Source organism: Rhizoctonia solani, chromosome 8 (genome assembly GCF_016906535.1).
Source record: "Rhizoctonia solani chromosome 8, complete sequence".
Taxonomy (NCBI): domain Eukaryota; kingdom Fungi; phylum Basidiomycota; class Agaricomycetes; order Cantharellales; family Ceratobasidiaceae; genus Rhizoctonia; species Rhizoctonia solani.
Window position 1 is genome coordinate 1,072,047 of NC_057377.1, and position 13,277 is coordinate 1,085,323.

At 47.1% G+C, this 13,277-nt stretch overlaps 7 protein-coding genes and 1 non-coding gene across 8 annotated transcripts; 4 read left to right on the forward strand and 4 right to left on the reverse strand.

The window, feature by feature from the left end:
- Positions 1 to 589: 589 nt before the first annotated feature.
- On the forward strand, positions 590 to 1,658 carry RhiXN_09782 (uncharacterized protein; the record flags this gene model as incomplete). Its single annotated transcript, XM_043329598.1, has 3 exons — positions 590 to 1,264; positions 1,314 to 1,581; positions 1,630 to 1,658. 3 exons carry the CDS (start codon positions 590 to 592, stop codon positions 1,656 to 1,658), a joined length of 972 nt encoding a protein of 323 aa, XP_043182432.1.
- Positions 1,659 to 2,110: 452 nt separating this feature from the next.
- On the reverse strand, positions 2,111 to 2,225 carry RhiXN_12399. The gene has a single exon. It is a non-coding gene; the product is annotated as a tRNA-Leu (tRNA).
- Positions 2,226 to 2,774: 549 nt separating this feature from the next.
- Positions 2,775 to 4,050, forward strand: RhiXN_09783 (uncharacterized protein; the record flags this gene model as incomplete). Its single annotated transcript, XM_043329599.1, has 9 exons — positions 2,775 to 2,865; positions 2,917 to 2,966; positions 3,016 to 3,113; positions 3,169 to 3,262; positions 3,316 to 3,363; positions 3,421 to 3,483; positions 3,537 to 3,562; positions 3,623 to 3,662; positions 3,712 to 4,050. The coding sequence occupies 9 exons, from the start codon at positions 2,775 to 2,777 to the stop codon at positions 4,048 to 4,050; spliced, it is 849 nt and encodes a 282-aa protein (XP_043182433.1).
- Positions 4,051 to 4,575: 525 nt separating this feature from the next.
- On the reverse strand, positions 4,576 to 7,380 carry RhiXN_09784 (carbamoyl-phosphate synthase; the record flags this gene model as incomplete). Its single annotated transcript, XM_043329600.1, has 10 exons — positions 4,576 to 5,316; positions 5,364 to 5,679; positions 5,735 to 5,805; positions 5,854 to 5,907; positions 5,959 to 6,030; positions 6,084 to 6,660; positions 6,709 to 6,818; positions 6,883 to 6,985; positions 7,036 to 7,108; positions 7,170 to 7,380. 10 exons carry the CDS (start codon positions 7,378 to 7,380, stop codon positions 4,576 to 4,578), a joined length of 2,328 nt encoding a protein of 775 aa, XP_043182434.1.
- A 391-nt stretch (positions 7,381 to 7,771) lies between these two features.
- Positions 7,772 to 9,294, reverse strand: RhiXN_09785 (uncharacterized protein; the record flags this gene model as incomplete). The annotated part of the gene is made up of 11 exons (XM_043329601.1): positions 7,772 to 7,786; positions 7,837 to 7,907; positions 7,969 to 7,998; positions 8,055 to 8,141; positions 8,197 to 8,371; positions 8,425 to 8,440; positions 8,489 to 8,618; positions 8,674 to 8,756; positions 8,813 to 8,923; positions 8,979 to 9,202; positions 9,262 to 9,294. The coding sequence occupies 11 exons, from the start codon at positions 9,292 to 9,294 to the stop codon at positions 7,772 to 7,774; spliced, it is 975 nt and encodes a 324-aa protein (XP_043182435.1).
- Positions 9,295 to 9,593: 299 nt separating this feature from the next.
- RhiXN_09786 (DnaJ domain protein) lies at positions 9,594 to 10,100 on the forward strand (the record flags this gene model as incomplete). Its single annotated transcript, XM_043329602.1, has 1 exon — positions 9,594 to 10,100. One exon carries the CDS (start codon positions 9,594 to 9,596, stop codon positions 10,098 to 10,100), a length of 507 nt encoding a protein of 168 aa, XP_043182436.1.
- Positions 10,101 to 10,148: 48 nt separating this feature from the next.
- On the reverse strand, positions 10,149 to 10,454 carry RhiXN_09787 (uncharacterized protein; the record flags this gene model as incomplete). The annotated part of the gene is made up of 1 exon (XM_043329603.1): positions 10,149 to 10,454. The coding sequence occupies one exon, from the start codon at positions 10,452 to 10,454 to the stop codon at positions 10,149 to 10,151; it is 306 nt and encodes a 101-aa protein (XP_043182437.1).
- A 237-nt stretch (positions 10,455 to 10,691) lies between these two features.
- RhiXN_09788 (DEAD/DEAH box helicase) lies at positions 10,692 to 13,184 on the forward strand (the record flags this gene model as incomplete). The annotated part of the gene is made up of 7 exons (XM_043329604.1): positions 10,692 to 10,765; positions 10,819 to 11,079; positions 11,140 to 11,439; positions 11,499 to 11,714; positions 11,969 to 12,500; positions 12,556 to 12,729; positions 12,783 to 13,184. 7 exons carry the CDS (start codon positions 10,692 to 10,694, stop codon positions 13,182 to 13,184), a joined length of 1,959 nt encoding a protein of 652 aa, XP_043182438.1.
- Positions 13,185 to 13,277: the final 93 nt, after the last annotated feature.

The window sequence follows — 13,277 nt, forward strand, 5'->3', positions numbered from 1 at the left end:
CTCTGGTTCCTATAATTAATCAGCTACTCCAATATTTCCCCCTCTACCTCGACCTCCTACCTGTCCCAGTACCCTGCCCCAGAAGTGATTCATGTTGCTTACAACCCCGCACGGTGCTCAGCTTGTACGTTCTCCTACTCGTAAGGCAACATTTCCGAGCTCTTGGCTGAATTATTGACGGACTTGAGGCCGTTAGGGAGCTCTATGGCGTTACGATGTATCTTCCCAACCTTTGCGCCGCTGGCGGTGCCGTCACGCAGAGTGGAGATCAATGTTCAAAGCGAAGAAACGGTACACATAGAATGCGGAACTAGCAGTAAGCTGTTTTGCCTCAGCGATGGCATCTATCTCACCACTGAGCGCAGAGACACGGCACACTGTGACTTGTCTTCCCAATGAAATATTGACAATTATCATGAAGGTAGCTACCCTTCAAAACTAGTACCTGACTTTACCTTATATTTTCACAAAGCTCGTTAGTGTAAACGATCTCACGAACGTTGTTCGAGTGTGCCAGAGATTGCACAGTGTTGGAATGCGGGTTTTGTATGGCAATATCTCGTTAACCGACACCGTAACTCTAGATATCATGGGCAACCCCGACGCTCTAGTTACAACTAGTCAATGTTGCGCTACAGTCGTACGGCGACCACTCCTTGCAAATATCGTATTTCGGTTAAATATCGAACTAAAAGCGTCTTCAAACCGAGTTGATTGGAAACTCCCCGGTTCGGTTATTGCCCCTATTGGCACCATGCTACGCCAATTACCAAACCTTGCGCACTTAGAACTCCGTGTCTTAGGGACTTCGCTTTCTGAGATACTTTCTGGCTGCCCGTTTTCTTTGAAGACGTTCTCTTGCGATACATGTGACCCTCGACCCCTACATAATTTCCTTATCAACCAACCCGAACTTACTGAACTTCACTTGGTCGGGCCCACGCAGCCGGTCGGCTCATTTTTCCTTAACCACCGATACGGCCAAAAGATACGCAAAGTGTCTGGCACTTTGGACGTGGTCGCTTCCGTAGCACCTGGACGGCCCGTCGAGGAAATTCGGATTGTTGACGCATTCCTAAACACCGAGATGATACGGACAAGAATCAGCCTTCTTACTGCCTCGAAATCTACAATCAAAACATTCAGAATAGTCACGGTCATATGTCAAGTGAGCATGATCGAGGTAATTGCGGAGCATTTACCGAACATAGAAGTACTGGGATTACACGTTCTGGCACCAAGTGACCGGCATATACCCTATGTGGTAAGCTCCAGTACTATGTGACTGAGAACGGCTATTTATTTTAAAATAGAATCTGCTGGATTCGATAGCCCCAGTCATCAAAATGCTTCCCCGCCTAGAAAGACTAGATGCTTGTGGGACCGATGAGTACGAGCATGCGCACTGGCTTGAGCACTTGGCCAAAGAACGAAGGCTGTTGGAAATTTGGAGCTCAATATCTGGGACACTATCATTCGTAAAATTCCCTACTGGAGCTGAATGGGCAAGGCGAAATGGAACCTGGGCGCATGTACACGCCACGCCAAACATGTATACCATCGAGCATCACTCACACACAAGTAAGTTTAATTGTGAACAAAAACACTCACGCTGCTGATCTGAAATAGAGCCAGAATCCAAGTGGTTTGATTCATAGTATGAGGGGAGAGGCGGTCAGCAAGTGCTTATATGTTTGATTATTAGTGTACAGTATTGGAAACTATCATGAATGTCGCGATGGAACTTTGGATGAATAACCGCGTGCCAACGGGCCCCATAAAATTAATAGTTTATTAATATAACTAATTTAGCCGCACTTATAACTGGATTCTATGACGCACTATACTATTCCGGAAACAGTCCAACGCACACAAAACGCCGCAGGAAGATCACAGTCCTGCTGAATATCATTAAATTGAGTTGTCCAAGTGAGCCAGTATTAGCAGTTTGTCAACCCTTCGTTTATTTAATACCACCGTTTAAATCAGACCTTTGGGCGGAGGATTGGCAAGAGGGTGCAAGGCAACTCTGTGATGGTCATGGAGTTTGTGAAACACTCCGCCACTGCTGAGCCCTAAAAACAAAGTGCATCAGCTCTCCCAAAAGGAATGACATGAGTGCGATTTGAACGCACGCGGGATAAATCCCAACGCAATTCCACCCAAACAAGGGCAAGTTTACATAAACTTGAGTGCGTCGCCTTAGACCGCTCGGCCATCATGCCTGATGTTCACGCACTGGTAGTGTACTTGTAGCGTAGTCCATATACCTCAACCAAGTGCGTGCTAACAATTGAGTAATTATACTTAGCATATGACGTTAATTACGGTAAATCCATTCCTCCACTGAGTGACAAGTCATACGATAAATTCGTTTACGGATTATACTTCGTAGTCGACAGGTGACTAAATCCTTCCATTCCATGATTTCGTGAAATAGTGGAGCGAGTCCCCAGAACACCATGCTTCTGGGCGTCAGGTGGCATGCACGATATTTCTCATCTAGATCGGTCATATGGACAAGAGCGACGATGTGAAGATGTCGGGGGTCCCTGGTTCTTTAAGCGCCCAACAATAGCTTGGCATAGCACTCATCGGCACTGGAGGCAAACTGTCCGTTAAAATGCATCAAGATTGTTGGTTCTAAATGGCAGGCGCCCCCGATATTTGCATGTTTGCATGTATGCAGTCCTGGGCAACTCAGGGACTCCATTACATATTATAAAAGTTCGGCTGCTTACAACACCGTGTAGTGCTGTGTACCAACCTCCACCATGCGTGCGGTTGTGTTATTCCTTGCGATTGCTTACTTGTCTCCCACAGTTGTTGGTTGGGCATTCCTTGTCCGCTCGTATGTTATTACTGGTTTGTACACCATTTGATATTTGGATACATACTCAATTCATGAGCACACAGAAGGGGCAGATGCATCGTTCGAGATCACGGATGACGGCGGTGGTTTCACAGTGAGCCGGAGTCGAAATGCGCTTGTTCAACTGCTAATGGGGTTTGTAGTTTCCATATAGTATGACAGTGCTCAAGCGAGGATCAAATTCGAGTGAGGAAGAGGTTGGATTGGTGCTTACCAATGGCAACGAGACTGAGTTTTACTGGTACGCTTAGTTTAAAACAGTCAACGGAAACGAACGCATATAAGATTACGAACAGGACATGTAACCAACCTGCTGGCAGTACGTTACGGTTCAGAGTCATGAGTGCTGCTCGAGTCAACGCAGCCACAAGCAAATATTACGAAGTCCAGGTAAATACCCGATCATTGTAGTTTGCTGTATAACGTCTAAATAGCTTGGCTAGCCCGGTATTCAAGCCATCGCATCAAGTCTAAGTGCAGAATCTGTTCGAGTAAGGAAACAATGGCTATGCTCCCGGATTCGCTACTGATAGCTAAATCCACGCTAGTCCACATCCTCGTTGCATGCCCAGACACAAAGTATGCAAATTTCAGGTACCGCCGGGGCTTCGGTGAGTGCTTTACTTTAACAACAATTCAATCGATTGATCAAGGTGAGGTGCAGGCTACCGCGACCAATTCTCCCTCCAAGTAAGTAGCAAATTCGTATTACCAATCGAATCCCGACCTGAAGTTCGGTCATCTTGCTAGCTCTTCAAACAACACACCGGTAGGAGCAATCGTAGGAGCGGTAGGTTAGACACTGGGGTATGTTAATTCAAAGCTGACTCTCGGATTAGACCATTGGCGGCATGTTGTTGCTGATTGCCTTGGGTGCCGTTGCATTCCTGGTGCGTCGGCGCAAGAAATCTAATCCCCACGCCCCAGGGATGGTACAATACGATCCCGATCCACATGTCACCCCATTCACCCATGGCCGGGCAGAGCAGACGATTATTCCGCCAGCGGGTTATGTGTCGCGTTCAGATATTGAGGAGGAGCCCCCGGTGTATTCGCCACGCAACCCCGCAACCACAACATATTTCACTGGGTCGGAATCAGGGAGAACTGAAAGTTCTTACCGGCCACCGCCGACAGGAAAAGCTCGGTATATACCCGTGAGCACAGAACCATATTAAATTGATTAGGAAAGTTACACACACAATCATTTACAGAATTAGCTTTGTAAATTTTGTTTTTCTCGGTTTGAGCGAATGGACCAGTCGATCCTTCTATGTATGCTTGATGTACATGTTTATTATGTTGCTATTTTTTTTGTTGCTATCTATAGACGTTATGCATCAGCTGTGTTTTAGTTTGATTCATGCCATACAAAAGAGAGACCTAACACATCATATTTTTATACGTCGCTCTGTTAAGTGTATGCATCACAAGTTCGGTTCCCAACGTTTGCTCGTTGGTTTAACCCAAGATTTTTCTGTAGTGGGCCTTGCAATTTACTAAAGTGTATTCGCATTCCCAGACCGTTCAAACCCCACATATAAGGGTGCGTACAAACAGTTGTGTTCGAACTTGTAGTCAATCACTTGAGAATTTTCTATAGTAAGCTTGCTAAAGTCATACAATCACGACAATGTTCGGTTCGTTACACTTTACTGCAATTAACATATGTGATAACAATTCATACAATAGTTTTGGTACATTCACTCGACCACTTCTGCTTGAATTCCAACCAATTCCCGACCTTCTTCGACCATCTCTCCGGCTGTGCAGCCAACGTTCTGCACTGTCCCATCGACAGAAGCACGCAATACAGTCTCTGTCTTCATACTCTCCAATATAACTACGGCGTCACCCTTCTTCACAGAATCTCCTACTTGAACTTTGACTTCCACCACGACGCTAGGCATGGGCGCCCGAATCGAACCTCCTCCAACGCTCTTTGCAAGATCATTACCGAGCGATAGCAGCCATTTGGGCGGAGGAATACTAAGCACTGTTTTCACGCCTCCATGGAAGATATGCAGACGCTCCGCGGCAGCATTCAGTCCAATCCCAGGTGGGGCTTGGGGGACAATCGTAGTACGTCGCAATGCATTGTCAAGAGTGCATTCTAAGCGAGTCGAGCTACTGGCTGCAATCCGCGCAGAAACATTTTCAAACGTCCGAGTCGTAGTGGGTGTTATAATCTGGACTTTGAAGTTGCCTGGGGCGACAGAGGAGACGATAGCCTCCAGGGGTGCTTCACCAAGACTTTCGTGTTGGAATGTGATTCGTCGCTGATGAAGGTCTCCACCAAAACGACGAGAGGAAAGAGTGGTCCAAGGGGACGCAGCAGCTTCTGAAACGGTGGGCTGGTCCCGCAATACGACAAATAGCGCTGCTTGTGCGAGTAAGTCAGGCACTGGCTCTGCTATAGGCGGGAACAATTCGTCGTGGTATTTCTAGGCCAGAATTCAGCACAAGGATAGTAATATAACTTTCGGCCTACTTTGATAAACCCGGTCTCAACTTCTGCCCGAACAAACGCACTGTGGCTGGCAAGTGTATGCAAAAACTCGATGTTGGTGCTCAATCCGACAACATGGTATTCTTCTAATGCTTTGCGCAGCACACGTAAAGCTTCGGTGCGATCGCGACCGTGTACGACCAGTTTGGCAATCAATGGGTCGTAGAAAACCTCAATGTGCGAACCAGCCTCGAAACCGTCTTCAAGACGCACGGACTCTGATGGGGCAGGTGTGGTCAAATGGAGGAGGGGACCAACATCTGGCATGAAGTTGTTTCGTGGATTCTCCGCATATATGCTATAAGTTGGGTGTGCTAAGTAATAGCCGATGTGCATATAGCCGGTAACCGTACCGTGCTTCAAAGGCATGCCCAACCTGAGGGATTTCGTGCTGCTTGAGGGGAAGTGGGTTCCCTGAAGCGACCTATAATCAATTATTAGAACAAGTTGTATAGGTTTGTTACCACCGAACCTCAAGTTGCCATTGGACCAAATCTTGTTTAGTGATCATTTCAGTAATCGGGTGCTACATAACTCTGTATCAACAACGATTGTTTGTTTAAGTCTATCTACGCACCTCTACCTGCAACCGCGTGTTCATCTCCATAAAGTAAAACTGCTGAGTATCATTATCAAAGATGAACTCGACCTGGCCCAGAGAAGGTTCAGTTTAGTGAAAACATTCAAGATATCTCTGCTTACAGTGCCCGCGCCGACGTATCCAACGGCCTTTGCCGCAGCAACAGCCTTTTCACCCAAGTCGCGACGCACATCTTCGCTGAGACCAGGTGCAGGTGCTTCTTCGATGATCTTTTGGTGCCTTCTCTGTACGGAGCAGTCACGCTCCCAAAGACTCACGACATCACCTTTAGTGTCGCCGAAAACTTGTACTTCTACATGGCGGGGTCGTTCAATGTACTTTTCGACCAAAACCCTGGAATCGCCAAATGATTTGGCGGCTTCGCGTTGAGCCGATACAAGAGCCTCTTCGAACTCGGAAGCCGAGTACGCGATCTTCATACCCTTTCCTCCACCTCCAAGAACGGCCTTGATAAGGACAGGGAAGCCTATACTCTTAGCCTCTGAAAGAAGTTTGGCTGGAGCCTGATCCGATCCATGATAACCGGGCACACAGGGAACTCCCGCTCGTGTCATGATATCCTTCGATTCAGACTTGGACGCCATTGAAATTATCGCCGAGGCGGGAGGCCCGATGAAGGTCAATCCAGCATCCGCAAGCTGTTGAGCGAAAATGGCGTTTTCGGACAGAAATCCATATCTATTATGACCGTCAAACGACGTACGTAACATTCGAGTAATAGCTTACCCTGGGTGAATCGCTTGAGCTCCACTACGCTTTGCAACATCAATAATCTTGTCCATCCGCAGGTAGCTTTCTGACGAAGGCGCAGGCCCAATGCAGTAGGCCTCATCGGCCTGTATGAAAGTATCAGAACTTGAGTGTCATTTTGGTGAATATCGAAGGAATTAAGAGACATACCATCTTTACATGCAAGGCATCTCGATCGACCTCACTGTATGCAGCCACAGTTTTCACTCCAAGCTTCCGTGCAGTTCGGATAACTCGACATGCTATCTCTCCCCTAGGCAGAGTCAGAAGAATCAAATTATTGGAAAGCGCATCTCAACATACCGATTAGCAATCAAAATCTTGTTGAATAAAGGCTTCGCTGCCCCCGGCTTTTTTATGCTACACTGAGGCTGAACTAGATAATTCGATGTAATGTAAGACAAATCATAAGTTAGAGTATTCAATAACCCACTTACCAGACGCGAAATTACGGCTAGTCCCAACTCTATCTTGGTTTACGGCTCTGGGTGCAGCATAGTTGTGCTGATTGAGACGCACTCGTCCAATGACGTTTGTGGTGCCCCGCGTCGGTTCAGTGACCAAGGTAGCTAATGTAGACTTCCTCGCAATTGAGGTCGAAGCTTGTCGCAAAACATTCGCAGTTACTTTCTTGCTCGTTGGGATCATATTTGTCGAGCGCAGTGAACTCGAAGGCCAAAAGATTTCCTCGTGTTCATATTTCTATGGGCGTCATGATCCGTTCCGAACTAGGAAGTGGCTATGCTACGATCACGAGATCGGGACTTGTTTGGTCCGAATTCACGACACTACTTAGTCAAGTTCATCTGACACTAATTCGTCGACACTGGCGGGTCAGTGATAGACTTTAAGTTCAGAAACCTGTATATAATAGGTATTTATGCGTATGAGATTGGACGGCTAAATATTAAACGATCCGTCTAGATGTCGGCTCTCGATGCTAGTCTATTCCGACAAGAACGAGGACTTTATTTACAGTAGGATTTGGTGTCTATACTTGCTATGTTATTTTGGCGGACAGTAGCATTGACTGTTGCGTCTAGAACTTGAAGACCTTTCCGGGAATAAGCCGAAGACGTTTAGAAAAGCTTTATATCCACCTACCTGCTCTGATGTATAGCCAAGTTCCTTCAACGCTCCACCAAGGGGCCCTTGCTTCATACCGTCCTTTTTGCCTATCGAAATGGATATCATAAACAATCTCATCGGAGGCCCGTTATGTATATCGGAACATACCAGCGATCGCATCGACCTGAGCCGGAGGACCTGTAACCAAACCATATGAGCATCGTGTTCAACTATTGGGTAGATACGAGGCGCACCGCAAACGAAGACCATTACTTTATCGCCCAGAGAGGCTGGAGCAATCTCTTTCTTCAGGAAATCTTTCGTAATGAATCCGGTAGACCCTTGATAAATAATGAGTAAATAAGGGGCACATATTATACAGGATGATTGATTCACCAGTCCAGTTCTTATCGCCCTTGTCCACCGTGTAAATAACGTCGAAACGGTCGCCATGCTTGGCCTTGAGTTGATCAAACTCCTCCTTGAGAAGAACATCGGCCGGGGTGACATTACCAAACAACAGCTTGAACTTAGTCTTGTCCTCGGGTTGTGCGAGCGCATGAGTGAGAAGCTACAAGTTTAGGTGAGCATGTCACTCCAAGTACTCAATCAACTGGCTCTAACCTGGTACATAGGAGTACTAGCAGCACGTCAGCAAACAAGCGCCGACCCAATTAGCATTACTTACATTCCGCTTCCACCCGCGATCAAGACCACCTCCTCGAATTCGTTATTCTTCCATGGGCGTTTTACAATAGGCCCTTTGACTGAAACCTTGTCCCCCGGTTTGAGGTTGTGCAGGTATGGAGTGAGTTTGCCTGGGAAACAGAGACCATATAGATTATATGCGTGATATAAAATATAGACACTTACCGGTATCGTATCGCTTAATCACAAAAGTAACTTCTCCCTCCTTTTGAGGATCAGAGACAGGGGTGTAGGGACGACCAATCGTACTATGATCCGTTTATTAGACACGATTCACTAGGTTTTTTTTATGGCATGTGCGTACTTTCCCTTCTTATCCTTTGGCGCATTGGGATCGGATTCAGAAGCTTTTAGATAGACGAGACCCGAAACAGGGAGTAGCGTGGCTTCACCAGCGGGAAGTTCCAGAGTGAAACTGGACAATAAACCCTCGTTAGATCACTGTATCAAACACTCGAGTGATACCCTACGTTGCAGTGTTATGGTTGTACGGCTCGACCTTTTTAACAGCGAACTCCTTAAAGTTGTCTTTGTCCAAAGCGCTAACAAGCGGCTTTTTGGGTTTGACCTCTGTCTTGTCAGCATAAATGTAGGCGCCAATGCCTAGGAGGCCGCCGACGCCTAGCAACAGCGGGAGATTCGAGGATTTGGCAGCAGCAGGAGGCACTGTCGAATATCGGCGGGCCGAGGTCGTCTGTTGTTTGATGTATTTAATGCATCGTAGCGTGCAAACGTTGGCTGCATATTACTTACAAGATTACGGGACGCAACACGAAGGAAGGACATTTCGACCTGGCGCAAGAGGGTGGATGGTTAGAAAGATATCGTCAGGCATGGAATTCAAATCATGTGCTTACTGATGTAGGGAGAAGAACGCCGCTGGAGAGACGGTGTGTGGTCGATATTTACCAACAGAATTTGAGGATGGCCTGGGAAAACTGATTATGACGCAAGGGCGCTTAGTCAAGCTCAATTTGTATCGTCCACTCAGCCCCTCCAAATAAACCTCCATCAGGTAAAGGATGCCGTTGGTACGCCGGTAGTATCGAGTTCATTGACGTGTGACGAACATAGGCGGGTCTTTGATGGATTTGAGCGACCATTACGCTGTATTAGGACTTTCGAAAGATGCTACGCCCGGGGAAATTCGCCAGTCTTACCGCACAGCACTCTTGAGGGTGCACCCAGACAAACAAGGACAGACTCGCCAAGAGTCTGATTCGGCAGGAGTCGCAATAATACAAATACAAGACGCGTACCGCACCTTGTCAGACCCGGGGCTCCGTGTAGAATATGATCAATTTTTGAAACAGGGAAGGGGGCGCGTTACATTGACTAAGGTGGCTCAGAGACCGGCAAATGAGATCTCTCTGGACGAATTTACGGAGGAGTTATCTGGGGGCGACGGAGGGTCATCCAGATGGGTGCACCCATGCCGATGTGGTAATCAATTTGTGATCGTGGAGGAAGAACTCGAAAAAGGAGTACATTATATAGGGTGTGCTGGCTGCTCTGAAATGGTTTGGGTCGGCTACGAGGCAGTTGATGTTATGTCGGACGATGAAACTGGTGGACCTGTCAATTTATCATAAATATTTTGAAAACGATGAGATACACTCGATTAGGCCTACATTATTGTCTTAAGTCTGTGTTCCTCCCGTCGTCGGACCTTGTCCATCTTTCTTGTCAGACTCCAAACCCTCTATCATGCCGCCGAGATTCTTGAGCATTTCATCTAGTTTTCCTTCCACATCATCTGCAACACCTTCAGCTGCTTCCAATTGTTTCAGCACTTTTGCCAAGTCTTGTTCGCTCAACTCTTCGCCCTCACGGGACAGCACAGAGTTTATGCCAGCGAGTGCTTCCTCGAGTGCTCGCACTCCATCAATATTTTTGTGGTCATGAGCTACGTTGTTAGACTGTGTCACTTGGGAATTAGAGCTCATCGTGGTGATTTCAAGAAGGGGCGCTAGCCCTGTGCAGATCACCCAGGTGCTCGATGAGGTAATCCTTTGATTGGCTCACATTTTGCAAATGAAATTTAGCCCCGCTTCGTACTCTAGCATAATCTTCGTCGTACCAGTGCCCAAGTATCTTGGGCTGTATTAACACTGGAGGAGTAGACTCGATATTGAAACACAATCTAAAATTTGAGCTCTGCGTATTGAGTTGGAGTCGCCACAATGTCATCTCTTGCGCAAGCACCATCGTTTGCAGGGTCATGGTCCAAGTTAAATCCCCAATTGACACCATGGATGTGAGTCGTTAAGCCCCAGAAGTAAAGATTCAATAACCAAAATTTAAAACTAGTCAAGATGTTATTTCGTCCCAAGGATTCTCACAAATGACACCCGTACAAGCCAGTGCTATACCCTTGTTTATGAAGCACAAGGATGTAGTAGTCGAGGTCTGTACCATCAAAGACCCCTTATCTTGGCTAAAACCCGCAAAGGCTGTTACAGGATCGGGCAAAACACTGGCGTTTGTTGTCCCAATTATCGAAAAATTGATTCGCAGGGGGACACCACTACGCAAGAACGAAGTCGGAGCTTTGGTTATTTCACCCACACGGTACTTTTAAATTCACCTTAACCTTACTGACCACGAGCTAAATGGGATAGTGATATCTAGTGAACTTGCCGCCCAAATCCACTCCATTTTTCAGCTCTTTCTGGAAGCTCAACCACCACCTCCTCAGCCAGAGAATGTACATCCTGACGACCCAGCCCTCGCGCCTACCTACCCTCCCTCACTACTGCTTGTCTCTGGAACTGATTCCACACCGGCCCAAGATACTCAACGATTTTCAGACACATCGGCCGACATTGTGATAGGGACCCCAGGGCGTATAGAGGAATTTTTACTTGGAAGAGGGTCGAACCGAGTGAGCGTCAAGGAGCTCGAGGTGCTGGTATTGGATGAAGCTGATAGGTAAGTATCAATACTTGAATGCTCGGATCATTCTCGTGATTTTTTTTATTTCTTTCTAGACTCCTTGATCTCGGCTTTCTTGGATCGATTACCAAAATACTTCGACACCTTCCCAAGCAGCGGAGAACTGGGCTCTTTAGTGCGACAATGACCGACGCTCTATCTGAGCTAGTACGGGTAGGCTTGCGTAATCCCGTCAGGATTGTAGTAAAGGTAGAAAATAAGAAACGCAAAGCAGGAGAGGCCGTGATGGCAGAAAGACGTACCCCTGCTACGTGAGTGACCGAGGTCCCGTATCAGCCAGTACTAAAGATTTTACTAGCCTACAAAATTTATATGTCGTGTGTCGCCCTGAAGAGAAGACAATACAATTTCTGCGCATATTATCACTTGAACGGGAGACACAAGGGTCTGCAAGGTTCATTGCATACTTCGCAACTTGTGCCTGTGTTGAATATTTTGCTAAAGTGAGTATAAACCAGCTATTGATAGGCACATTCCCTGATTTCGCTTAATCTAAGGTTCTCAGCCCGCTGTCCCAGCTATCCAAGACTAAAGTTTACACGCTACACGGACATCTCACCCCAACTAAACGAGCATCTACCCTGGCTGCTTTTGCCGCACACCCATCTACATCCGATTCTCCCTCACTCTTGCTTGCGACAGACGTGGCCGCACGTGGTCTAGATCTACCAGACGTTGACGTCGTGATACAATACGACCCCCCTACGGACCCGAAACAATATAGCCACCGAGCTGGTAGAACAGCTAGGGCTGGGCGCAAGGGTCGCGCTTGGGCACTACTATGCGAAGGCCGGGAACAGGAATATGTAGGTCAGTGGCCGAGCTTCTTCATTGATGCACAGCTCGTGGGTATTGAGATCTGCTTGCTAGATTTCCTTGCCGTGCGACAAATTCCCCTGAAAGAACATCTGTACATCCATGCCAGCGACGAGTCAACGTCTCAAGTTGGAGCAGAACGACCTCTGGACAGTGATGCGCCTATTCTTTTCCAATCAATTCGGAACATCGTCCGGAAGGATCGAGACATATATGACAAGGTACTGTCGATAATCAAGGAAGAAGCATATGTATATTGATGTGCCTATCTTTAAGAGTATGAAGGCCTTTGTGTCATTTGTCCGGGCATACTCTAAGCACGAGGCATCGTACATCTTTCGAATTAAAGATCTAGATCTCGTGGGCGTCGCAAAAGCGTTTGGTCTAGTTCGACTACCAAAGATGCCGGAACTCACTTCTCGAGAAGGCTGGACCGACCTGGATATCGATGTGAGCTCATTTCCATAGCCTGATGGAACGCAGCCTCTGACTCGGCTTCTTAGTGGGATACAATTCCATATCTAGACAAGACGCGAGAAGCTCAGCGTCAGGTCGCTCTTCAGACCGCGTCTGAAACCGCCGAGGCGCGGCAGCGAGAACGCGAGGCAACACGGGAACAGCGGATGTCGCAAAAGAAGAAGAACAGTGCATGGAGCAACCAAATCGCCCGATCTGAGGCCCGTGAGTTACGAAAGGAGAAGAAGGGAAGAAAACGAGAGTGGTTGAAGAGGCAGCAGATCTTGGTGGCTGAGACTGAAACGCAAGACAAAGTGTCCGATGATTCCGGAGATGATGATGGCGAGCAGGATTGGGAAGAACTCAAAGCGGAGGAAAGAGCTTCCAAAAAGATGAAGAAGTCCACTAAGGAGCAAACCGAGACGATGGCTTCGTATGATGACTTGTAATGAGCACATGTTTTTATTCATAAGCCACATTTTTACCCATTATTATACATCACATATGTTTTCTAAAACATAAATAAAAGTCCCAAGTGTCAA